The 27,382-nt window shown below is 49.4% G+C and overlaps 1 protein-coding gene across 5 annotated transcripts in view; it reads left to right on the top strand.

Annotated features, from left to right (window-relative positions):
- Nucleotides 1-27,382, top strand: part of DIP2A (disco interacting protein 2 homolog A) — a 2,340,120-nt gene that overhangs the window by 288,633 nt on the left and 2,024,105 nt on the right. For 4 of the 5 annotated variants that reach the window (XR_011274713.1, XR_011274712.1, XM_069616033.1 and 1 more), the window contains exon 5: nucleotides 13,355-13,600. The exons of the other annotated variant lie outside the window; for it this stretch is intronic. Coding sequence is in view for 2 of the 4 variants with exons in the window: in XM_069616033.1 (XP_069472134.1) it covers nucleotides 13,355-13,600 (246 nt within the window). In the remaining 2 variants the exon portion in view is untranslated. The remainder of the gene's footprint in view (nucleotides 1-13,354; nucleotides 13,601-27,382) is intronic. 5 annotated transcript variants of the gene reach the window in all.

Raw genomic sequence — 27,382 nt, 5'->3', positions numbered from 1 at the left:
TGCTCAGGAAGGGCGCCATCGAACTCGTCCCAAAGAGGCTTCGGGGCTCCGGAGTGTACTCGAGATACTTCCTCGTGAAGAAGAAGACGGGGGGATGACGCCCCATCCTGGACCTGCGACGTCTGAACAAGTTCATCAAGGCGCAAAAGTTCCGGATGGTCACCCTCCAGCACGTCCTGGGTCAGCTGGAGGAAGGAGACTTCCTGTCGTCGTTGGATTTGGAGGATGCCTACTTCCATATTCCCATCCTAAAGGGGCACCGAAAATTCCTCAGGTTTGTGGTCCAAGGGCGTCATTACCAGTTCAAAGCCCTCCCCTTCGGTCTACGGTCGGCACCCAGGGTGTTCACCAAGTGCCTCGCACCGGTGGCGGCGCAGCTGCGCCGCGAGGGGATCCACGTCTACCCCTACCTGGACGACTGGCTCATCCGAGCCAAGACGAGGGAGCTCGCCGTGGTTCACACGGCAAGGACCGTCCAACTTCTCACGGACCTGGGATTCTCCGTGAACTACGCCAAATCCCACCTGGTACCCGCGCAAGACGCTCTGTTTCTGGGAGCGAGGCTCAACACAGTGTCCCTTCTGGCCTCCCCGTCGGAGGAGAGGACCAGGACCATCCTGGGCAAGGTGCAGCGGATGTTGGTGGCCGACGCGGCCAAGGTGAGGTCCATCAAGTCCCTCCTCGGAATGATGTCTTCCTGCATCTACCTCATTCCCATGTGCAGGCTCCGGATGCGCCCGTTGCAGGAGTTCCTGGACGCGCGCTGGATCCAAACGACGGGCAGTTTCGAGGAAAGGATCACACTCGACGAGAGTTTCCGACGAGCGATCCGGTGGTGGGGCACCCGCGCGCATCTGACGGCGGGCATGGACTTCCAGACCCCAGCCCACCAGGAGACAGTGACCACGGATGCCTCCCTGGAAGGGTGGGGAGCGCACACCGAAAATCTGCACGCAAGAGGCCTTTGGCTCCCGACGGAGAAATCCCTACATATCAACGTCCTGGAGCTCCGTGCAGTGTTTTGGGCCCTCAGGTCCTTCCTTTCGTCCCTCAAGGGCAAGGTGGTGAGGATCTTCACCGACAACACCACCACCATGTTTTACATCAGCAAACAGGGCGGAACCAGGTCCCCAGCACTGTCCAAGGAGGCGCAGGACCTGTGGCATTGGGCCGTCGCCCAAAGGATATTTCTGGTGCCGTTTCATCTGGCAGGGATAAAAAACACCATCGCCGACTCACTCAGCAGGGAGCTGCGCTCGTGCCACGAGTGGGAGCTACGGCAGGATCTAGTGGATCGCCTCTTCCGACGGTGGGGCACACCCCAGATCGACCTGTTCGCGACGGCGACGAACGCCAAGTGCCTGAGTTTCGCCAGCAGGTTTCCCCAGGCGAGGAGCATGGGCGATGCTTTCTCGTTCCCCTGGGAGGGCCTATTCCTCTACGCGTTCCCTCCTTTGCCACTGCTAATCCGGCTCGTCAACCAGCTCAAGAGGTCACGGTGCAGGATGATCCTCGTCGCACCTGCGTGGCCGAGGCAGATATGGTTCCCGGACCTTCTGGACTTGTCAGCGTCCCCGCCAATCAAGCTGCCGGTGGACGCAGATCTACTCTCCAGGGAAGGAGGCGCCATCCTCCACCACGACCCGAAATCGCTGAACTTGCAGGCCTGGCTCCTGCAGCGCTAGAGTTTGGAGGATACGACATACCGGCCGACTGCAGAGAGGTTCTTGCAAAGGCCAGGGCGTCCTCGACTCTTAAATGCTACGGACACAAATGGAAGAGGTTCTCTGTCTGGTGCCACGCACAGAAGATTAACCCTCTACGGATTACGGCTCCCCAAGTACTGCCGTACCTGCTGACGCTGGCCAAAGCTGGACTGGCACACGCGTCCATCAAGATTCATCTTGCTGCGATCTCCCGATACACCAGAACCACGGGCCGGACGTCCTTGTGGTCTCATCGTCTGGTGAAAGAGTTCATGAAGGGACTGTTCAGATCGTTCCCGCCGGTGAAGGCGCCGGCCCCGGCGTGGGAGCTCAACGTGGTGCTGACCAAGCTCATGGGACCTCCGTTCGAGCCTCTGCACTCGGCCCCGTTGAAGTTTCTGTCGTGGAAAACAGCGTTTCTTGTGGCCATCACCTCCGCACGACGGGTGGGAGAGATCCAGGCCCTTTCCTGCAAGGCCCCGTACTTGACTTTTCACGACACAAGGGTAGTGCTCAGGACGCACCCCTCCTTCATGCCCAAGGTACCGTCGGACTTCCATCTCAACAAACCCTTGGTGTTGCCTGTGTTCTTCCCGTCGCCTTCGTCGCCGGCTGAGAGGACTTTGCACTCGCTGGATGTGGCTAGAGCGCTAAAGTTCTACGTGGACCGCACGAAGTGTTTTCGGAAGACGTCACAACTCCTTGTGAATTTTGGACCTGTCAATCAGGGGAAGGCTCTCTCGAAGGCTTCCATTTCCAGATGGCTCTCCGGCTGTATCATGTACTGTCATCGGTTGGCAAACCGACCGCTGCCTGGCCGTCCGAGAGCCCATTCCACCAGAGCGATCGCAGCTACCACGGCGTTCCTTTCTGGTGTTCCCCTGCTGGACATATGCAGGGCTGCTACGTGGAGGTCGACGCACACCTTCACGAAATTCTACTGCGTCGATCGGGATTCCAGGGAGGAGTCCAGGGTCGGCCAAGCAGTGCTGCGCAACCTGTTCGCCTGAGGTGAGCCTGGTGAGGAGGTAAGATGCTTAATGTTGAGTTTGATGTAATGCTTAATGTTGAGCCTTTGCCACCTCCCGTGGTTGTGCATGTGTGTACTGCTATGTATTCTTTATTCATGAGCATGTGAATCCATGCCAGACCCCATGCTGGAGAAGGAACAAGTTACTTACCTGTAACTGTTGTTCTCCAGCATGGGTCTGGCATGGATTCACATGCGAACCCTCCCGCCTACCCCTCTGCGGCTCTTCACTTGGTCATACTGCCACTTCACGTGCTTCCAAATCTGAAGATGGCTGCCAGAGGCGGTGCTTAGGTAGAGGGCAGTCATTGGCTGTGGTCAGTATGACGCAGAGACCAGTGATTGGTTACTACTACGAAAGACGGATCAGAAACGAAACTGATACTGGTTTTTTCTTTACCGAGGATTCCCAGCCTGACTACGGGGAATAGTCATGAGCATGTGAATCCATGCCAGACCCATGCTGGAGAACAACAGTTACAGGTAAGTAACTTGTTCCTTACCCGAAGAGCATGAGAGGCAGCTCAGCAGAAACATTTCAGACAATATCTTCTCCCTCTGGGGCTGTCCTCCCTTAGACTTGTTTGCCACAAGCCAAAACACACAATGCCCAGACTTCACATCCAGGTTTCCCCAACCGGGATCCAAGGGGAACGCCGTATGAATGAGCTGGTCAGGGAAATGTGCCTACACTTGCCCCCCCCCCCTCCCACCCAACAAGGCTACTGAGCAGGATAGTGAACAAAATACACCGGGAACAAGTGACGCTAATCCTGGTTGCTCCTATGTGGGAGAGATAACCTTGGTTCCTGCATATGCGCAAATGGCGATGTGCAATCTAATCAAACTCCTTTGCCCCTCCAACATGCTCATCCGACAATGTTACACTCACAACCTCAATCCATGAACTTGGCAGCTTGGCTCCTGAAGTCAGAGTTTGGCCATTTAAAACGACCTCAAAGGTGTATGGAAATCCTCAAGGAGACACGCAAACCAAACACCAGACACTATTATTTTAACAAATGGAAAAGATTTGTATTGTGGTGCCAGTCAAAAAAGGTAAACCCAATTGAATATACGCCATCACACATTCTTCATTACATGCTCCACTTACTAGACTCTGGTCTAGAATTCAACTCCATCAAGGTTCACCTATCGACTCTATCCGACACACCACTTTTCAAAGCAGGGTGTCCTGGTGGAAAGTCCCTGTCATTAAAGGCATTTATGGAAGGAGTTCAAAGGCTTTACCCATCCAACCCCCGTTTCAAACCCGCCTCCACGGTGGGATCTAAATGTGGTACTCTCAAAGCTCATAGGGCCGCCCCCCTTGAGCCTATGCACAAATCCAGCCTTAAACACCTAACATATAAAATGGCTTTACTGGTGGCCATCCCCTCCCTAAGAAGTCAGTGAACTTGAAGCTTTGTCAGTGCAAGACCCTTTCTTTGTTATCCACAAAGACATGTTGGTACTAAGAACACACCCTAGGTTTTCACCTAAGTTAATATCGAAGTTCCATGTGAACCAGTCCATTGTACTACCCACTTTCTTTCAAAACCCATCAAGCTCAGCTGATAAAAATCTCCATACACTAGATGTAAGGAGGGTGGTTCTATACTATGTAAACAAAACAAGATCACTACGAAAAACATACCAACTGTTTGTCTCCATAGTACCTGGCAGGCAAGGTGATCACGTTTAAAAATATGCCATCTCCAGATGGATGGTGAAATGCATACAGCTCTGCTGTTCTCTATCAAACAAAACTCTGCCTTTCACACCAAGAGCTCACTCTACCAGGGGTACAGGAGCTACTTTTGCCTTTATTGCAAACATCCCGCTGGATGCCATTTGCAAAGGAGCTACATGGAGCTCTATACATACTTTTACTCAGCACTACTGCATTGACACACATTCTAAAGCAGATTCACAAGTGGCACAACCTTTGCTAAAACATCTATTTGCCGCTGTACCTTCTCACAACTCACCACCTTCTCAGACACTGCTCGCTAATCTATGCATCGCATGTGATCTAAGCAGATCCACAAGCCTCAGAAAAGATGCACTACTCACTGTAATTATATTTCTGATGCTTGTATCTGCTTAGATTCACATGTGCCCACCCTTCCTCTCTTGTGGAGTAGAAGGTGCATAGATGTTTCCTGTTTATCTACTCTTATCTGCTTTATTACGTCTGTACTTGTGCTGCACTTCATGCTACCTGATGTCTTAAATAAAACAATCTGAGGGACCTCGTCGAGTGAAGGACCACGGGCACAGTGGACATCGACGTCACACTAGGGGTAGTATTACTGGCACACCCTGTTGACGTCCCTTTTTCGAGTTTTGAAAACAAAAAATGTAATACTCTGTGGCTACCACCAGATGTCGGCCTATGCATAACATGTGAATCTAAGCAGATACAAGCATCAGAAATATGATCACGGTGAGTAATGTATTATACATATATATATTTATGATGTTAATCTGCTTAGAATCACATGCTGTGCATAGTCCGACACCCAGTGGTCACTGCGGAGTATTGCATTTTGTTTTTCGTAGTCGAAAAGGGGACGTCGACAAGGCGTGTCTGTAACACTATTACTATAGTGACGTGCAGTGTACCCACAATCCCTCGCGCGTCGAGGTCCCTCAGATTGTTTTTTTCCGCCCAGATGTTGGTCGCCTATAGGCAGAGCTCCTCGAGAGACATTGCAAAAAACTTTATTCAACCTTTGTTCGCCCTTAACTTATATTATTACTTGCATCCCTCCTTCGGCGTTGTAGCTGCAAAGCTGGTCACCGTCGATCAAGATCTCCGACGGCGGTGGAGGTTGTTCGGCGTTCGCCAAACACGTGGCCTGGCCTCGGCGGCCAAATACAGTAGGGAGAGTGGGGTCGTGGGACATTTATTGTTTCTCTTTGAGAATGCCTTTCCCTTTCCCCTCCCTTTCCTTCGGGGTTGTTGTCACATGCAATCTGTTCCTCAGCTATGGAGAGGACACCCTTTAGGTTTTGCCCGCGTTGCAAAGGCAAATTTACCTGGAAAGACCAGCATAAACGGTGTAACCGTTGCTTGCCCCTCGACCACAGTGAAGACGGCTATGTGGCCTGTCAGCTCCTTAAGCCGAAGACTTTGAAAGACTGTAGGCTCAAGAGGTGGGCAGCCTATGCGATGTCTAGGTCTGATTCATCATCAGCCGCCGCCGCAGAAAGTGACGAGGAATGTGACAACCCGACGTCCGTTTCGGAAGTCATAGACCTCTCTAAGGAGCGTTCACGCTCCTCCTCCTCGTCCGTCCCCGCCCCGACAAGCTCGGCTCACGCCCTGCTTATGGGGATGAACACCCTGGCGACAAGGACGGCAGAGAGTGCCTGTCAGCGTAGAGCAAGCGACGCCTGTAACTTCGATGCTGGAGGTACCCTCGACAGACAGTTTAGTTGTCGAGAGCCTGGCGAGGATTATTTCCACCGATAGCCAGAGACCGACGGCGAAAGAGACGTCGGTTAGCGCTCATAAGGTCCGGGAAACGCCGAAAAGGTCAGAAGGAAGGCAGGAACCGCCCGCTCCATCGAGTGGGACTCCTAGCCTACCAGAAGGCTTTTCAGAAGGCGAGGGGAACCTCTCTTCGACGTTATGGGATAGGTTGAAGCGTTTTCTAACGGAAGGCCCTCCCTTTTCTCTCCCTGACCGCTCCGGGGTACCTCAAGAGACCCTAGAAAGACTACAGTTCTGTATGGACAAAATGGAGAGGTTTATGGAGACTCAGAACCTTCCAACACCCAAGAGATCAAGAGAGAGACCTCAGGAGGATCCCTGGGCCAAGTACCCCAGGCTGTTTGATCCCCCCCAAGAGGATGTAGATCTATATGACCTCACTGGAGAGGACCCCCACTTTCAGGATGATGACGAATTCTTAGGCTATGAAGGGGAACAAAACCTAGAGGAGGAAGGTTTTGAAGACAACCCGGATATGGGTGAGGGGGGCTTCGGAGAAGACCCAGAAGAAGGCGCTTCACAGCCCTGGCAGTCCCCATCAGCGTTTTCACACCCTGAAGCCATAAACCTGTCCCCACCCAAAGACTCACCTATTAGGAATACATCTCCTATAGACGATCAACCTACCTTTAATGTACTCCTACGCAAGGCAGCAGCGCATTTCGAGATCGAGACCGGGGAAACTTCTCCGGACATCGACTTTGTAGAAAAGATCATTAAGGAGAAACCCCCTGTCAGCCAAACCATTCCCCTCCTCGCCTCAGTAAAGAGACAAATTATTCCTTCACTATCCACTCCCGCGTTGATCAGAGGGGTCAACCTGAGGATAGAAAAATATAGTCCTTCTCCATCGGACCTGTTATACATCAGGGGCCACTCTGTACCAGACTCCTTAGTGGTTACAAATACCAGGAAGAGAGCAGGGGTCCCGCTGTCAACTAGCGAGGCACCACCAGATTAAGAGGGGAAAAAATGGTATGCCCTAGGAAAGAGGATTACAGCCTCAGCTGCCTTTTCCGCAAGAATTGCCAACAACAACTCTTTGCTGGCAAGTTACGCAGATGCACAATGGAGCAAACTACGTCAGGACATTGAGGAGGTACCGGAACCCCTACGTACTCACCTTCTAGCCACGGTGAGTGAAGGGACCTTAGTCAACCAAAACATCATTAAAAATACTCTGGATACTGCAGAGACGGCTGGGCGTTCCCTAGTCCAAGGAATCCTACTCAAACGCCATGTATGGCTACGCAATTCAGACTTTAAACCTGAGACACAAGCATCTCTTATTAACAAACCTATAGAAGATGCAAACCCCTTTGGTAAGGCGGTGGATGAGGCACCAGAGACCGCAAAGAAGGAATTTGACCCAATCAAGACACTAGATCAAATTTCAAGGCCTCCCAACAAATGTGGTTATGGCAACAAACGTTTTTCGAGGCCAAAGCCAGCAGCAATAACAGCACCAGCAATACTCTGCAGGTAACTGGTCCTCTAACCAAGGCACCAGTGGACAATATAACCAAAGAGGACAACGTCGTGGCAAGGGAAGAGGTCGGGGTCCACCCCTAGAGGTTCCCAAGCCACCAACACCAAATGACTCAAAGATTCGGGTCCCCTCCCATGCTTGGCATGGGAGGGTATAACATCAGACCGCTGGGTACTATCAACCATAGCCCGCGGTTACTGTATAGAATTCAACAGTTCCCCTACGTACAGACCCCCAAGGGGACGCATGTCGCCAGAACACCTCGCCATCCTTCTTCAAGAAGTGGACCAACTACTAGAAAAAGGAGCTATAGAGGTCGTGCCTCTATCCCAGGTAACGGAAGGTATTTATTCAGTGTACTTCCTTGTACCCAAAAAGAACTTAACCATGCGCCCTGTGCTAGATTTGCACCCAGCCAAAAAATGTGTCAAAACGTCAAAAGTTTCGTATGGTGACTCTACAGGAGGTAATCCCCCTGCTTTCACAGGGAGATTACATGACAAGACTGGTCATGAAAGATGCATACTTTCATATTTTAATGTTGCCAGCGCACAGGAAATACCTCAGGTTCATGATAGAGGGCAAACACTACCAGTTCAGAGTGCTACCCTTCGGCATAGCATCAGCGCCAAGAGTATTCACAAAGGTACTGGCAGTGGCAGCGGCCAACCTGCGCAGGTTGTCCATCCCAGTATACCCTTACCTCGACGATTGGCTCATAACAGGGGATTCTTACGAAGCATGCTTCTCAAATACCCAAAAGACTGTAGACCTTTTTGTTTCAACTGGGCTTCTCCAACGAGAAGAAGTCCAGAACAATTCCTAGGGGCTCTAATTCAAAGGACGGCCATAGTCTTCCCATCCAACGAGAGGGTCCAAAACATGCTGTTTCAAATCCCTCAATATGTGGCTGGTCAAGAGGTGACGGTACGCAAACCAATGCGCTTACTAGGAATGATGGCGTCATGTATTTATTTGGTACCTCACGCGCGCCTGCGCATGCACCCAATGCAAGAGTGGCTCAACAGCCAGTGGTGTCAGGCCAGTGGACAATGGGACGATCTAGTGGTGGTCTCGCAAGCCTTGGTTCTCTCGCCATGGTGGTGGTCGAAGGAAAACCTGGTAATAGGGAAACCATTCGCCACCCCCGCAGTGGAAGCCACTCTAACCACAGACTCATCCCTCACAGGATGGGGGGGCTCACCTATCCCATCAGACTGCTCAGAGTCTGGACTCTGAGCGTAGCATCCAAGCACATAAACTTACTGGAACTACTAACTGTGTTCAAGGCACTGAAAGCCTTTCAGGCACACCTGCAAGGGAAGACAGTGATGGTCCTTGCGGACAGCAACACAGCCATGTACTACCTCAACAAGCAGGGGGGCACTCACTCTCCAGGACTGTCCAAGCTGTCCCAGAACATCTGGAAGTGGGCTCTCAAACACATGTTCCTACTGTGACAACATGTACCAGGGGAACTCAATCTGCTAGCAGACAAACTCAGCAGAGACTTCCCTCTGCCCTCAGAGTACGAATGGCGGTTACACAAAGACATCGTCTTCGACGTCTTCACACAATGGGGATTCCCAGAAATAGATCTGTTCGCAACTCTGGAGAACTCGCAATGCCAAGATTGCGCCTCCAGGTACCCCCAGAACCAATCCTAGGGGAATGGACTATCGATACCATGGTCAGGGAAATTTGTTTACGTTTTTCCCCCCCGACTCCCCTTCTCAACAAGATAGTGCACAAGATGCACCAGGAACAAGTTACCATGATACTGGTGGCCCCTCCCTGGCGTGTGGACTCCCGAAGAATCCGTCCTCCACATAAATGTGTTGGAACTACGTCCGGTACATTGGGCCCTGAAATCCTTCCTCCCACTAATCAAGAATTTGATGGTACTAGTCCTCATGGACAACACAACCACAATGTTTTATCTGAGGAAACAAGGCGGAACGCGGTCAAACACCCTGTCCCAAGAAGCATAGACCATTTGGCACTGGGCCTTTCACAACAATATTATTCTTCAAATATTCAACTTCCCCGGGATACAAAACAAACAAGTAGATACACTCAGCAGGGATTTGTCGCAGTCCCACAAATGGCACTACACAACAACCAGATATCTGAAATCTTCTTGACATGGGGCCATCCTCCTCTGGACCTATTCGCCACTCAGAGCAACAAACGGTGCAAGAAATTTGCAAGCATGATTCCTCATCCTGACTCTCAAGGGGATACATTCTCATTCCCATGCAACGGAAATGTTCACATATGCGTTTCCTCCATTCCCTCATCGGGAAAACGGTACAGATGATACGCAAATATCGCAGCAGGATAATCCTCAATGCCCCGTACTGGCCCAGACAGACCTGGTTCTCAGACCTCCTTCAACTGGCAGCGGACGATCCAATTAATCTCACACCAATCTTCTGTCTGCACCATGACCCAGGCTCCCTCAAATTAACAGCGTGGCTCCTGACCACTCTGAATTCGTCCACCTAAACATTCCTCAAGACTGCCAACGCACTCTAGCAGCGGCTAGGGCCCCGTCCACTAACATTTCTTACTACCACAAATGGAAAAGGTTCTGTACACGGCAGCCCAACCTGCAACCGCTGGCCATAAAACTTCAACAGGTTCATTCCTACCTTCTAAAATTGGCACAAGAAGGTCTAGCGATCTCTGCTACAAAGGTGCACTTGGCGGCAATTTCTAGATTCACAAGGAAAAGAGGATCTCCTCCTTTCTACAGCGACAGGCTACTCAAACACTTCTTAAAAGGTATTCTTTGTACGTTTCCTCCAAAGAAAAAGATTCCACCGGTATGGAGCCTTAATGTTGTCCTGGCCGGTCTTATGAAAACTCCTTTCGAACCTTTATCAACCGCGCACATCAAGTTGGTGACCTGGAAGGGGCATTCCTAATAGCCATTACATCCTCTAGACTAGTTTCGGAGCTACAAGCTTTAGTAGGGTTCCATGTGTTAATATCCCCGCAGTCGTTTGTCTCGCCATAGGCGATCATTTTGGGGGGGTGTAATTTGTGGGAGCAGGGGTGTCCCCCGCAATTTTAAAAGAATGCAGGGGTGTCCCCCGCAGGGTCCATGGCTCAATATCACCATATTTTTGCGGCGATATTGAGCCATGGACCCTGCGGGGGGACACCCCTGCAACCCCCACATTATTTTTAAATGTGCAGGGGACACCCCTGCAACCTCTGCTCACACAAATTAACCCCCCCAAAAATATTGCCTATGGCGAGACAAACGACCATATATACAGTGATATTTTTGGTGGGAATACCCTTTAGTAGTAGATACTCTGTAGCTCCGATTCACAAAGATGATACTTTCCATCAATTCTCACTTCATCCCAAAGTGCCATCGGAGTTTCACAAGAATGCAACCATAACTCTGCCTACATTCTTTCAAAATGCCACTTCACCAACGGAGAAAGCCCCTGGATGTGAAAAGGCTGCTAAAATATTATTTAGACCGTACAAAATCATTTAAATCTTCCTCGCCTATGTCCCATCCAACAATGGAAAATCCATCTCAAAACAGGGCATCGCAAGGTGGATTTCATCAACAGTCTCCTTCTGCCACTCAAAGGCCAACAGGCCACTGCAAGCTGCATCTGTGGCTCTCTGGTCCGGAGTGCCCATGAAAGACATTTGCCAGGCGGCAACATGGGCAGTGCCTCACATTTTTACCAGGCACTACTGCTTAGAACAACAGCACACTGAAGACGTGCGCAAGGGACAAGCAGTCCTTCAACGGCTGTTCCAGTAAGGTAAGCCCTGCACCTTCCGGGGTATTATTCTTCTACTTATGTATATGTACTTCTCGTATTAGTGCAGAAAATGTGCAAGTCTCTAATATCTATTTGCCTGATTTATCTCCTCCTAACATGTATACTGCTTTAAAATCTATTCACAGCATGTGGATCCATGGAAGATCCAAAGCTGCAGAAGGGAGTAGTTTCTTACCTGTAACTCCGTTTCTCCAGCGTTGGTATCTTTCATGGATTCACATGCGCCCTACAGGCAAACATCCTCTACAGGGGGATATCCTCCAGCTGGAGTGGTTAAAATCTGAAGGGAAGCAGCTGAGGTGGAGCTATACACTCAACGTCCTATTTGTGGGGACCAAAAGCACCCACAACATCGATGGGACACTCGGTGTCAAGCCTTTCCATAGGAAAATTACTAAGTCAAAGTAACCAGGGATTCCCAGCCTGATGACTGGGAATATTCACAGCATGTGAATCCCTGAAAGATACCAACCCTGGAGAAATGGAGTTACAGGTAAGAAACTACAAACTTCCTTGTCAAGCAGGCTATGCTTTCCTCCCAGATCGCCTAAGATGTATTCTGATCGTGTTCTCGTATGGCCTAGAGCCTCCTTTCACAGGGTAATGGTGGTGCATGCAGCCCAGGTGCTTCCAAGCCTGGGGTCTCACAATTCCCCTTTCAGTCAGACTGCCTTGTGCTCCAGCCCCTCCAACTGCTCCTGCAGCCAGTTGCGTATGCGTTACCTGGGGGGTCTCCCGGCGCCTCCTTACGTGGGCCGCTCAGGGGATCCCACCGGTGTCATCTTGCATCCAGACTTCCTCAGCGTTGCAGTCTCTTTGCTTGCGCACCTTCATGCTGTCTTCTGTGCAGGCCGGTGCACCACTCTGCCCCAAATTGCACCGGACGCCTCAGCCACAGGTTCTTTATCTTAAACATCTTAAACAACGAGAAGAACTAAATGGATTAGTTCTCTATAAGGCAGGGTCTGAAGGTAGCACTTTTGTAGGAGTGGACGCCTAATTGTAAATGTGAGTCTGAAATGAGCCTTTATTTGAAAGACTGATGTACTAGTGGTGGAAACATTCAAGTGTTACAACAATAGAACGTGCTAACATATTAATTGGGTTAGGATTTAAAGGGACCACCCCTATTTTAAAAACAACGGCCACAATGAGAATATAAATCCTATTTTGATGGTGCATTTGGCAAGATGAATTGTTTTTGACAAAATGATTAAGGAAGGTAACTTCACTTATCTTAGGTTCTCTTTACAGAAGCTTTAACTTAGTTACTTCAAGATAATGGTTCCAGAAGCATGGTAGTGGTGTGCTTTGGGTGAAACACCTGGTTGGATCTTGGAGAGCTACATAAATAGCTTGTGCACCTCCTCTTGTTGCTGTGCAAACCTGTGTCTGCTGCTGACTTGATTGCAGATCCTTTTTAGTGATCATTCATCAGACTTTCTTTGGTGCGTTTGCCTGGCAGGAGAAAGCAAGTTACAGAGAAGGAAGTGCTCTGGTGGATGTAAATATCCAGTGGTACTTGCCTTCTCAGTTTGCTGCAGGTCCGTTGTCTATTCCAAAGCTGGTAATGTGTTTTAAGGCATGATACACAATGTAGAACCAGCTTTTTAAGTTGGTTGTTAATTATTTGCTAATGACGTTAAACTCTGATTGTTCTTGTGCACTTTATGCTGCATTGCATGTTGGATTTAGCTTCATGGTGGGGAGATTCTTGGGCACAAGGACCTGCAGATACACATGGGTTGCTTGTTTTTCGCTACTGATCATTCTTGCATCACATGGCTGTCATCATTATTTTAATCACAGACACATCATCTGCATCCGAAGATGAGGGATCTTTGCGTCTCCAAGGAAGGATCACCTCCACACCTGTACAGAACCATTCCAACGCAGATCCCTGGCTTAGTCGCGTTATCCATGGCTCCTCCACCTCATCCTCCGCATCATCCACTTCATCCCACCCTGGAGGGAAACCAACTACTACCTCCGATACCAGCACCACCAGCGCAGCAGCTACCATGCTGGCCGATCTCATGGCTCATGCTCATCTAGGTTAGTAAAAACAAAAGAAGCATAGAGATGGTGTCCTGCTGTTGAGCAGTTACTGTTGAGCTTTTTGAGCATTTGTACTAGAAACTGAGCATCCGATGCAAGGCTCCTATGCCGCACACTTGTTTGAATCATTCTTAGTTCCAAAGAGCCGGTTTATTTACCCCTGTGCTTCTAAAGGACTCTGAGCGTCGTTACACACAGGTAAGGAAATTCCTGTCTGGTTATGAAGGTGCTGAATGAGCATGTAGGCAACTTCTGATCAGAAATGCAACTTGGTTCTTAGCTAGCAAGTAAGATGAAGCCTGTACAAGCAGGATACTTCCATTTATTCCTGCACAGATAAGAATAAACATCTTGTCTATCTCACTTCAAGTAAGCTACCTCTTCTGATTTCCATGTAAATGGGGGTGGGTGGGGTCTGGTTTCTTTAGAACAGATTAGGTAATTATTGTGATGTACAAACGGGTAACTTGCAAGAAATATGTTCCTACCTCTGGTCCTTACACCGATTAGAAATAAGAAATCATTTGCAATCCAATTATCATAATTCCACCAATAACCACAGGTATACGGGTATTTGTTTGAGAAAGTCAAAACACATTCCATTCATTGTGCTGCCAATGCAGAACTTCATCCTTTTGAATATGCATCCCTTTTTCAAGAAAGCATCTGGTCATAATACAGTAAAAAGGCTCCCTGAATGAGAGCACCTTAACATAACTGCCAAACCTTTTTGTGTTTTTTGATTATGTATTAAAGATGTATTGCAAAGTGCCGTTTGCTGCAATAGTTTTTTTTATTCTGTTGGAGTGAAACCCAAGGAACTGAACCGTGCAGGTTTCGTTTTTTTTTTTTTAAATGACAAAAATAAACTTAATTTCAAAGGGATTGTGTCCTCCGATGTATTCCTTATCTTGGATAGATAATCTCCCAGCTTGCTGGCCTCGGAATTATTTTTTTCAGTAGAGGGCACTGCGTGTTGACGTCTCTCAAGCCGATGTCCCTTGACGGCCTCCGTATCGGCACCGACGTCACCACGCGTATAAATAGACTTGCGCAGCGTCCGTTGCTCAGTTCCGTTTTTCCACGCTTCGTGGGGCCTCGTAATATTGTTTCTCAGTTCTTCAGTCAAATATATCCATATATTCCTCGTGAATACCGACTCGTACTCTATGGCTTCCTCACCCGAACCGACGACTCCACGGTCCGGCTTCAGAAAATGTCGAGACTATGGAAAGAAAATGTCATTGATGAATCCTCACAGGATCTGTTTGTGGTGCCTGGGAATCGAGCACCATTGTTCGGAGTGCGAGGACTGCATGTCCATGACGGCGAAAGCCTTGAAGGAGCGTAAGGGGAAGCTCGAGAGAGGTAAGGCAGTTAAAACTTATTCGAAAGTTTCCTCGGCGGAGTCGAGACATTCGTCTCCTCGCCATCACAAAAGACATTCTCGTTCTAGGTCTCGAAGCAGTTCCCATCACTCTTCGAGATCTAAGCATTCAAAAAAGAGACGTCGAAGATCCCCTTCCTCCTCTTCGTCTTCCGTTTCCCCAAAAAGTGTGTCCTGCCCCACAAAACATAGCTCTCAGGCTGTTTGGCAGGAATTCAGGAAAAAGATGCTAAGCGTCTTCAAGAAAGCCGCCTCGACCCCCTCGAAGACTGCTGAGGGTGATACCCTGGGTGAAAGACCCGAAAAATCAAAAAGCTGCGAGTCGGAGTACCCGGCGAAAGAAGCCATTCGAGAGCGTCACGAACCCTCGAGTAAAGGCAGAGTTGCGTCTTCGCCGTCGTCGAAGATCCCTTGGACGCATAGATCGGCGTCGTCGAAGCTCTTATCGAAGGGTTCTTGGACGCACAGGTCAGTCGAGTCGACGCCATCTTCGACGCCGAGAAAGGATAAGCCCACGGCCACCTCTCAGCAAGTGGCCATACCCAGAGCCTCGAGCACGAGAATGTCGTCGACAACCTCGAGTAGAATCCCAATACTCTCGAGTTCGAGGCCTCTACCACCTTTCCCAATGCCTTTTTCGATGGAGTCGAAGCCTTTAACGTCCGCGTCGACGTTTTCTCAGCCAATCATGACGAATTTGGCTCCTTCTGCTCTGGAAATGGGATTTATACCATTTTCAAGACCTGATCACTCCAGAGTCTTATCTTCTATTTATGAAGAAGGGGAGGATTCGGATCAGGAAAGAACTTTTGAGTTGCAGGGATCTGCAACTCCTGCACCAGAGGAATTTACCTCTGAGGCAGGTAGGTTGAAAGACCTCCATGAATCCCTACAGGAAGCAAGTGGGTTGGACACTTCCCAAGAAGTGGAATTTGCCACACCAGACCCAGGGGAACATGCTGAAACCCTTTATAGAACCTTGATGGCAAGGATAATAGAGTTTATGGGATGGTCCATACCCTCACCTGCTTTTCAGCAAGACGACCTCACAGACATCTTGGTCAATGGTCCACAGGAGGATCCTCTGGTGCCATTTCATGCGGCATTACAAAGGAGAATATTGGCAAACTGGGAAACCCCTGAGGTAATCCCGGCGGTTAACAAAAAATGATCAGCTCTATATCGGGTGTTTTCTGCTGACCCTGAATATTTATCCAAAAGCCCAACTCTGGAGAGTCTGGTTGTTCAGGCAGCTACTTCAGCAGGTAGTAAATTGGCTTACCCTACTGTTCCACAGGACAGGGATGATGAGAAATATGACTCTATGGCCAAAAAAGTATTTTCCGCATGTAGCATGGCGTTGAAATCCATCAATGCTACTTGTACGCTCGCAAGGTTCAGCCACACACTTTGGGAGTGTGCTTCATCAGCGACTGACTGCCTCCCGGAGGGAGAAGAAAGGGAAGCGTTTCTCAACATCATTAAGGATGGTAAGGACGCAATGTGCGAATCCCTTCAGACTGGCATCGATTCTGCTGACAGCATCAGCAGGGCCATGGCGGCAAGTACAACAACCAGGAGATTTGCTTGGTTGCGAAAGTCTGTTTTTGCTCCAGATGTGCAAAGCAGACTCTTGAATATGCCCTTTGATGGCTCTTCTTTGTTTGGTAAGAAGGCGGATGATAGTTTAGAAAAACTACAAACATCAAAGACAGCAGCAAAATCCCTGAGAGTTGCAATCCGTCAGACACCATATTGCCCCTCAGGAACCTCTTGGAGAGGTAAGTCCTTTCGCTTCTATTCTGCATTCGGAAAGGGCAGAGGACAGCCGGTTCAAAGGGGTCAGAAAAAATACCCGAGGTGGACTGGGTAAAAATACAAAAGCCGCCGCCGCAGCAGCAGCAGGTGCCTCTTTACCCTCGGCATCTGCATCAGCCGCCTCCAACCCGCTCTGAGGACTCTCTTCACAAGACACCAGTAGGGTGCTGGTTAACTCAACATCTGACGGAATGGCATGCTATTACGTCAGATGCTTCGGCATTGGAGACAGTTGCCCAAGGTTACTGCCTGCCTTTCCTACGCATCCCTCGGAGTCATCTACCGGGGAACAGCTCTCTGAAAGTTCCAGATCCGCTCCTCTTGCAGGAAATTGTAGACCTGCTAGAGAAAGGTACCATAGAACCGGTACCTGTAGCGGAGAGGAACAAGGGCTGGTACCCCCCCCCACCTACCACCCACCACCTCAGGAAGGACAAGTTCAAGATGGTAACTCTCTCTCAGATCCTTCAGGCCCTCCAGCTCCAGGACTGGCTGGTATCTCTCGACCTCCAGGATGCTTATTTCCATGTGCCAATCCATCTCAAACACAGGAAATACCTGAGGTTCACAATTGGCGGCTCTCATTATCAATTTCGAGTTCTGCCATTTGGGCTGACCTCCGCCCCGAGGGTCTTCACCAAGCTAATGTCGGTAGTGGCTGCAAGTCTGAGGGAAGGGATCCACGTCTACCCCTACCTGGACGATTGGCTGATCAGAGCTGTATCTTCGGAACAAGCTCAGATTCAGCTAGATTATGTCTGCCAATTCCTTCACAAACTGGGCTTCTCCCTCAATTTAAAGAGGTCACAGATGATACCATCACAGAGACTCCAGTTCATTGGAGCGGTCCTGGACACTTCCCTGCGAGAAGCCTCGCCACCAGAGGTGAGGGCTCAAGATATTCTTCAGATGGTCAACAAGTTTCAAAATGCCCAACGTCTCCCAGCCTTAGACTTTTTGAGGTTGCTAGGCCTCATGGCATCCTGCATCTTCCTTGTGCCAGAGGCTCGTCTGAGGATGAGATCTCTTCAATGGGCACTGAGAACTCAGTGGTCGCAATTCTCAGGGAGAATGACCGACCTCCTTCAAATTCCGGACAAGGTGGCTCGAGACCTTCAGTGGTGGGCCTGCCAGAAAAACATCTTGAAGGGGGAACTGTTTTGGCAACCATGGCCGGAGATAACAGTAGTCACAGATGCCTCACTCACAGGGTGGGGAGCCCATACCAACGACTTGACCATCAGCGGTCGTTGGTCTCCATCAAAGTCCAGACTACATATCAACCTGTTAGAGCTGAGAGCAATCAGACTAGCGCTGAAAGCTTTTCTGCCATCTGTACAGGGGAAAAATGTCCTGATAATGACGGACAACACAGTGGCCATGCACTACCTCAACAAAAGAGGAGGCGTAGGATCACTGCCACTGTGCAGAGAGGCAATGCAGCTCTGGTTTTGGGCAATTCAAGAAGGAATCTCTCTATCGGCAGTTCACCTAGCCGGAGAGAAGAACTTGACAGCGGACGCTCTGAGCAGGCAGGGCAGAGTCTCCCACGAGTGGGAACTAGCTCAGGAAGTCCTTTAGGAGTTCTTTGCCCTTTGGGGAACCCCTCAAGTGGATCTGTTTGCCACCAGTACCAACAAAGTGCGATCTGTTTTGTTCAAGTGAATTTCCCTCGAGATGAGCTCTAGGGGACGCGTTCATAGTGGACTGGGAGCTCCACTCCTGTACGCGTTTCCGCCAGTCCCTGTCATTCCTCAAATGATCAGGAGGTTGAGAAGATTCCGGAGAACCATGATCCTAATTGCCCCAGACTGGGCCAGGAGAACGTGGTACCCGGACCTTCTGGACATGTCCATCTGCCCTCCAATTCGTCTTCCACTCAAGGAGAATCTTCTCTCACAGAAGGGAGGTCAGGTTCTCCATCCAGACATCAGAACACTCAACCTTCACGCCTGGCTTCTGAAAGGTTGAGATACAAGGATTGGGACCTCCCTGATTACGTCATGGAAGTGTTGCTCTCAGCCAGAAGGCCAGCAACAAAGTCTTTATACCGCTGCTGCTGGAACAAATTTTGCAGCTGGTGTAGAGAAGAGAATATCGACCCCTTTTCATGTGGTACACCAACGGTGTTATCCTTTCTACTCTACTTGGCAAATTCAGGCCTTCAAGTTGGCACTATCAAGGGCTATCTCGCAGCGCTATCGATCTTCAAGCGCACTGCGGAGGAGCCTTCGTATTTCAAATTACCCTTAGTAATACAATTTCTAAAGGGATTAACTAATGTCTCCCCTCCAAGACCTTTACAGGTTCCTTTTATGGGACTTAAATTTAGTCTTAAATTTCCTGATGGGTACTCCTTTCGAACCACTCCACTCTTGTTTGCTAAGATTTCTCACCCTTAAAACTGTCTTATTAGTGGTTTTAACATCTGGTAGAAGGGTGAGTGAATTACAAGCTCTATCTTGTAAACCCCCCTCACAAAAATGTTCATGAAGACAAGGTTGTCCTACAGGTGAAGCCTAATTTCCTCCCAAAGGTGGTTTCTGAATTCCACATCACTCAGAAAATTGCTTTACCTTCATTCTATTCGCCTCCCCATCCGGGGAAAGAGGAAGAAAGGCTACATAGGCTGGACCCAATGCGGGCTTTAAGCTTTTACATCAGCAGACTTGCTAGGATTAGGCAAGCAGACCAACTGTTTGTGGGTTACTCGGGGCACAAGTTGGGACTACCGATAACAAAACAAACCATTTCCAGATGGATTATTTTGGCCATCCTGGAATGTTACAAACGGGCAGGGAAAGAGCCTCCTCAAAATCTTAGGGCTCATTCAACCAGGGGTATCGCAGCCTCCTCGGCCCTCCAGAGGGGTTCCGGTTCGACACATGTGCGGCTGCCACATGGTCGTCCGCACATACTTTCACAAGATTTTACAATCTGGATTCCTCCTCTAGTCAAGAGACTAGGTTTGGCAAAGCCGTATTACATTCGGTTCATTCCTAAAAGGAAACGTGGTGTTTTACTGCCACCTCCAATTGCACGCCACTGCTATGGGAGTCTATCAAAGATGAGGAATACGTCGGAGGACACAATCCCTTCGAAGAACAAGTTACTTCTTAACTTGTAACGTTCTTTCGATAGGATGTTCCTCCGACGTATTCCTTATCGCCCCTCCCACCCATCCCCACAGTAATACTTCCCTTATGGTTGCAGCTTACGCTCCTTCAAGGTCAATAACCAATTCATGTAAAACAACTGTTAACGTCAAAACGGAACTGAGCAACGGACGCTGCGCAAGTCTATTTATATGCGTGGTGACGTCGGCGCCGATACGGAGGCCGTCGAGGGACATCGGCTCGAGGGACGTCGACGTGCAGCGCCCACTACTGAAAAAACATTTCCGAGGCCAGCAAGCTGGGAGATGATCTATCAAAGATAAGCAATACGTCGGAGGAACATCCCATCTAAAGAATGTTACAAGGTAAGAAGTAACTTGTTCTTCTGTCTCACAATATACACATCTGACCTTTGTTCTTTTTTTCTCCTTCTTTAACAAATGGTTTAGTAAATACTGTTTTTGGCCTTGGCTTTCAAGATGGCTGTAAAAAAGTGGGCTGGCAGCGTGAAATCGCTCTCTAACCACCTGAATAAATTTACAAGGAAAGATCCCCATAACCTTCACTTAAACTGGCGCTTTTGGCACTAAATCACACGGCTGAATGTTGTGATCTGGCAGTATGTTAAAAATGGGCTACAAGACAGGGGTGCGTTTTAGCCCCCTGGCTTTTTAATTTATAAGTGGCAGACATAGGAGAGACGTTGGAGAAAGTGGCTTTTGTGAGCTCTAAGGTGGGGAAAGCTTGCATTATATGGACAGCTAATGCAGATGATTTTATCATTTTTGATAGGACACCTATTGGACTTCAGCGTTTTTTGGATGCTTTTAAAAACTATATGAAAATATATTATTTGAAAATGAACCCATCTAAAACTCGAAATTATCACATTTTGTAAGAAATAGAAAAACTAAGTATACCTGGTTTATTGCTAACGACTTGAAATAACATCATCTATATTATACCTGGGAGTGCCCGTTTTAGCCCATCCAAGTAAAATGTTTTTACAAATTTGGGGAAAAAAAGCTCTTCTTGCAGGACAAATGAGTGCGATAGACCAAAAAATGTGTCAAATTTTCATTCTTAACACTAATACAACTTTATAGGGGAAAAGTGATCCCTAAATTAGTGTATGGACTGTAGGTACCTCTTATCTGGCTGTCTGAGGAAGTGACATGCCATGAATACTTAATTTGGAGGAAAGTGCAATTTATTTTCGTACCATAATGTATTCCGATGGAAGTTATACGATACGATCTTGGTTTATCCTCTCTACAAACCATTATCCTGTGGTTTGTCACTGTATCGGACAATGCTCCTCTCCCGAAACTTTGTATAACTGCATAGGAAATTAATCTGTAGCGATTGTGGGAGGGTGGGGGGGGTCTCCCTGTAAAAGACTTTGTAGAATATTGTATGGGCAAAATGCAGGAGTATGAAGTAAATCTAGATGGCCTGATCCAATATCTACTGCTACGTCCCTCCTCTGTAAGGCGTCCCTCGTGAGGGACGGGAACGGAACCTCTTTTCCACCAGAAAGATATTTCCCCTTTAAATGTACTGTCATGCGGGGGTGCGGCCCCGGGGTACGGGCTCGCTTAACCCCGCCCACCGGCGGCACACCGCAGTCCCCTTTACTGCGTCGACAGAAACAGACCGCAACCACCAGCTCTCCTCGGTAAGGCCTCAAGCCTCGCAATTCCACGCGCTTTCCCTGAAATCTTTTCTTTTTCTTTTGCAGATTTGGGAACACTGTCGACCGGTGCCCTAGTTTGTCCCTGGCGTATGTCGGCTTTGACAGGCTTTAGTAGGTGTCCGTTGTGCGACGTTTCCTTCCCCACAGCTTGGTACAGAACACAGATGGGACGGGTGCTCCCTGTGCAACGCTCTCACGCCCTGGTCGCTTAAACGCCAGCTTGCACGTTCGAGAGAGCTGTTCAACAAGACTCCTCCACAGAACATCAAGGACTATGTCCGGAGGAAGACAAAGAAGGTGGGTGGCTTATTTTCCAAACCACCTCGCAGAAGCGACTCCTTCCCGGGGAAGCCCTGTGGCGGGAGGGGTCAATCCGACCCTCGCACCAGCTCGGGGAGCACTGAGGCTCAAGCAGCTACCGGCCTCACGGCCGAGGGGTGCAAGAGTCCTACCGGGACCACAGCCAAGGGGCCTGTGAGCTCTACCACTACCGGGACTCTTCCTGAGGGCCTTGCCGTGAATACTGGGTCCTTACTCAAAGGGGTGCCTATATGCACTGCCAACAATACCAGCTGGGAGGCGGAGCGCGCACAGCCTACGGGGTGTACACCGAAGGTGCAGGGCGGGGCAGAGCTAGTGCAGACAGGTATGCAGTTCGAGCCCGGGAACACGCCGACTACAGGTCCACATGCTTCAGGCATGGACAAAATGGCAGCGGCACGAGAGAAGATGGCTGCCACTCCCGATCCTCAAAGGTGGGAATCCACACAGGCATTTGCGGAGGCCCAACAGCCAGGCGATCAACAGAGAAGTTTTACTCCAAGGGCATACTGGGTACCAATGACGCTCGTCACCTGATCCACGTCTTACTCCAACATCTTGGGTTCCGGGTACAGTGACCCCATGAGCAGACAAGGGCTGGGGAGGCAGCAGGCGAATTTGCCACTGCCTCCTCTACAGGATCGCGCTCAGCCGGCTTGTGAGGACAGGTTTTTTGACCAATTCATGTGTCATGCGGTCTCCACAAATGGGCTCCCTTCTCATGGACATTATCAAGGATATGTTGCCTCCTGTTTCGCCCGCGCAGCTCACCGCAACACAGCACATGCTCCTGCCTCCAGCTCCACCTCTGCAGCAGCCTGTTCCTGAGGCTACAGCAGCCTTGGTCCAGGTGCAAATCCCCACACCTGAAGCACCTCCAAGGGATACTGGGGGGGACAGAGGACCAGCTAGACATAAAAGGAGGAGCAGGACACCTTCCTCGGCAAAGCCTTCCATGACCGGATTGCTGGCCTGTTGGAATACTTGGGCATGCCCCAGCGCCAGAAGGAGCTTCCTTAGGCAGGAGTGCTGGCGGAGGTCCTGAGCATCAGGGCGGAGGCTAGGTCGGGCATCCCCATACAGAAAGATATGCAGCCCTTTGCCAAGAAGGGGTTGCTCAAGTACACTCCATGCAACCCAATAACAAACAAAAAGCTGGATGCTAAGTTCAGGCAGGCTGAGGGGGACAGCATGCTACTCTCCATACACCTGCAATCGCTCATGGATTATAGCTGCAGCATCCATGTATGCCAAGCCACAAGCAACCTAGTCTAGTATGCCCACTACAGCTCTCCTAAACAAGGAAGAAACGACTCTTCAATCATATGGCAAGAAGGTCTATTCTAATGCTAGTCTACACCTCAGGCAGGCCAACGCAAACGCCATCCTGGCTGCGGCTAAGCAATGGAAATTGCAGACTTCCTGCCTGACATCCCTAAGGGCACGCAAGCCTCATTTAAAGCGGACCTAGCTGAGGTGAAAATCATGGCACTGGACTTTATGGAGGCCACGATGGGCCACATCTACACTGCTAACAGAGCGATCTGTCTGGCAACAGACATGAGGCGCACAGTTTGGCTAAAAGCTACCAGGTTCAACCCGGATGTCCTAGATAGAATCCTGGACCTTCCCTATGAAGGGGTGTGATCTTTTCCACTCCACAACTGACGAAGAGCTGGACAAGAAGATGATCAGCTCTCAGACAGCCAAGTTGCTGGCGATTCTTACCAAGCCAGCAGCAAAACCTTTCTCACAGGCACAGTCTTGCTCCGACAACAGGTGATCTTTTGGCGGTTTCCACAGGTTCCAGGACCGCAAAGCCAGGCAGCCTGACGGGTGTCCTAGTCAGCACAGATGAAAACCCACAAGGCCTCAAATAAGGGGTCCTTCCAGTCCCCCTCCCACTCATCAGCCTCTGACCAGAAGAAACAATGACTATTCTTTTCAGGTCCACAGCACCCCAGTTAGGGGCAGGCTGGCCCTGCACAGTCAGGCCTGGCGGGTGAAGTTCATGGACGCACGGGTCATCTCAGTTGTGTCCTGGGGCTTCTGGTGTTAGGCAGAAACCTGTGCAGTTCCCTTGGGGAACACTGCAAAAGATTTAAGACTACAGGTGTTGGCAGTAAACCCATTTGGTAGCAGTCTGCACCACCCAGATTTACCTGGTAGCTGTGGCTGAGCAGTCAGACTTCCCTCAAGAAGAGTTAGGCAGTATGCAAAGTATACACAATAGGCACTCAGGCACAATAATACAAGCAAACACTGACCAGAGCTTTGGTATCAAAGTATATAATTATTTATTTAAAAACGCACTGTTTGAAACACTCCAGCACTCTTATTGTAAAAGATTCTAAACACAGTTACTATTGTAATATATACACCCCTTTTCCTTATCAGATAAGTCACAGTAAAACACCACTTATTTTCATACAGAGGTGAGCGCTTAACTAGATGGCACACTAATAAGTTTGTGAGAAAGGGAGGGAAAAAGACAGACTATGGAAAGGTACACCACTCTAAGATTCAGGAACACTGTTAGCAAGGCAGTCACTGGTGAGCCAAAGTCCAAAGGCCGGGCCCACTCTTAGAGAGAGCAGAGCACAAATGCGCCCAAGATCACACAATTACACTAGGCTTTGAAAGTCTTGCAGAGGGTTCAAAAAGAGTTTAGAGAGGCTTAGGAAAGTTTAGCCAGGGTGTCCCAGGCTAACCCAGGTTCGAAAGCTGGGGGCTAAATCTACCCCGTACAGTCGGTGGCAAGGGAAGCCTGGCGGGACACGGTACCTTAAGTGGGAAGGATCCTCCAGCGGTGGCAGTTGTTCCTGGCAGTGGGTGCAAGTCACGTCGTCGTCCAGGGTAAGAGAAGATCTCGACTTGGAGGAAAGATGAAGGTCGTTACACTACCAGGGAAGAAACCAGCCGCGGAGTTTTCCGGTTAAAGGTGGTACCTTTGTTTCGCGGTCGTGGTAAAACGTGGTATCCAGGTTGCAGGGGTGCTTGGCGCAGACAAGGCGGCCACGAGGTACGTCGGGATGGTGAAAAGACTGTGAAACTGGTTATCCCCACCAGTCAAAGGAAGAAGACTCTCCGGCGGGAGATCTCCTCTGTCGTTGGGAAAAGTGGTGAGACGGTCCAGCAGGGCTCCACCGGTGGTGGTGTCGTGGCAGGTCGGCTCAGCTTCTCCCTCGTCGGATTCTTCTTAGGTCCTGTGGTGACTTCTGAAGTTCCAGTCCCCAAAGCCCTGCTTTTATGCAGAAAACCCCCATTCACTCAGCCTAGCTGTCACTCAAACATGCTAAGTGGTGAGCCGGCCGGCTCACCACTTGGGCCAATCAGGACGGAGTGCGACTTGAGTTGCCTAGGCAACTCAGTCCACGGTGCCTAAATCCCCCTCCACCCCTCCTAAGTACCCTAGACATAGTGGCACCACTTTGGAGGGCTTCTGTGGAGAAGCACGCCAAAAAAGTGGAACAAAGGGCTCGGCTTGGGTTGGAGTCACAGAAGAGAACACAAACGCCATTTTAGAATCAAGTTTCGGCAAAAAATACCAACCGGAGAATTAATATTAATTAAATAAACCGGCGGTATGTTCGAGGCTACCGTAAATAATTAAATAAAGATAGTAGCCTAAAACAATGGGAAATTCCATAGGAAAATATTCGCGGTTGAATATAAAAAGTATTATCCACTGCCACCAGCCAAAACTCGATCAGGGGGGACGGAGACATGCCCCCTCGACTAACAGACCCCGGGGCAATTGAATTGCCCCAGCCAGTACGTCCACAATATGATGGTTTGTACTGGTTCTGTTTAGATTTTAAGACTGGTAAAGTCAATGGTGACTTTACATGCCCTGGGAAACAGTAGTGAGTCCGAGGGTATGGAGTCTATACTGGGGGGGTCACTATGACACCCCTGTGTTACTGCACTGAGGGTGCTGTGTAACACGCATCACAAAAACACATGAAGCCCTATGGAGTAAAAGACCCCATAGCCCATTAAACACATCTAGATTCAAAGAAACGCACTCAAATCATGTCCAAGAGTGAGGGTAAAAGAGTCTCGCTCTTGGCAGGAGAAAAAAATAAACCCCAAAATTCCAGCAAAGCTGCTGGGGGACTCGCTAGGTTAGGAAATTCAGCCTAAACAGAGAATTCTCCCTAACATCTGGTTACCACCTCCTCCTCCTTCTCCTCTCTCGAGTTCTCCCTCTCTCCCACAGATCAGTACACCATCACTCTAGCAGAGATTCACTCTCTTGTAGAGTGTGAGGCGGTAGAGGAGCCCTCACCCCACCCCCCAAGCAGGGGCAGGGCTTAGACTCCTACATTTTTGCTTTTCAAAATAAGAACCAGGCGGGACTGCGAGTGGTGTTGGATTTGTCTTCCCTGAATCTTTACCTACCCCTGCATAAGTTCAAGATGGTGATGCCAGCACTCATAGCCGAGACACTGTGTGGGGGAGACTGGACCTGAAGGACGCATATCTCCATGGTCCTATTGTGCAGCCTCACCAGGCCTTCCTCAGGTTCATGGGCCTGCATTTCCAGTACAAGGTTCTGCCCTTTGGGTTAAATTCGGCTCCGAGAGTCTTCACGAGGCTCATCAATATGGTGGCAGCTCTCCTCAGGTCAGAGGGGGCTGTATGTCTATCCGTATCTTGGTGACTGGTTAGACAGTGGCCTCCTCTCTACCCTATACGATCTGGGGTTTTCAATCAACGACCAGAAATCTCAGCTCACCCCTACACAGACGCTAGTGTTTCTGGGCCTGTTGTGGGAAACAGTAGCAGAGGGTATTCCCCACCGGGGACAAGGTTACAGCGATTTGTACTGTTGTCACCCATTTCCACCCATTTCCACAGCAGGTCAATCACCACAGCCTGATGATATCGACACCTTCTCGCAGCATGCCTCCTGGCAATCCCGTACACTAGACTGGCTTCCGTTGCATTTTGCGGACTCCTGCTATCAGGAGTCGGGCCATCAGAGGATCCAGGTCTCCATCTCGCAACATCTGGACCACAATCTCAAATGGTGGCACGAGGAGGAGAACGCTGTCTGGTCATCATTTCGAATTCAAAAGGATTGAATGCAATACACTCGAATCAAAAGGACCGGAAAAAAAAGAGACCAAATGCCATTTATTTTTTTAATGTATTTTTTGTGTGCTTTTGGTATAGGTACAATTAGTGGTTTTTGGCCAAAAAACTGTTGTTTGCGGGGGTACCCCTCAAAAAAAAAGTGCATTCGATTTTATTTATTTTTTTCTCGGTCATTTTGTTTCGAAACTATTGCATTTCGAAACTTACTATTCGAATCTTTGACCTTGAACCGAGGAGAACATCTTGGTGGGCAGACTGTGCCGTCCACCCCAAATAAGAGTACACCATTACCACGGAAGCCTCCCACCATGGGTTCGGAGCCACTTTGGGAACGCACT

The sequence above is a fragment of the Ambystoma mexicanum genome, chromosome 9 (assembly GCF_040938575.1).
Source record: "Ambystoma mexicanum isolate Mex_15411 chromosome 9, UKY_AmexF1_1, whole genome shotgun sequence".
Classification (NCBI taxonomy): domain Eukaryota; kingdom Metazoa; phylum Chordata; class Amphibia; order Caudata; family Ambystomatidae; genus Ambystoma; species Ambystoma mexicanum.
The sequence above is the reverse complement of the archived record's forward strand: the minus strand, read 5'-3'. Positions and strand labels throughout refer to the sequence as shown.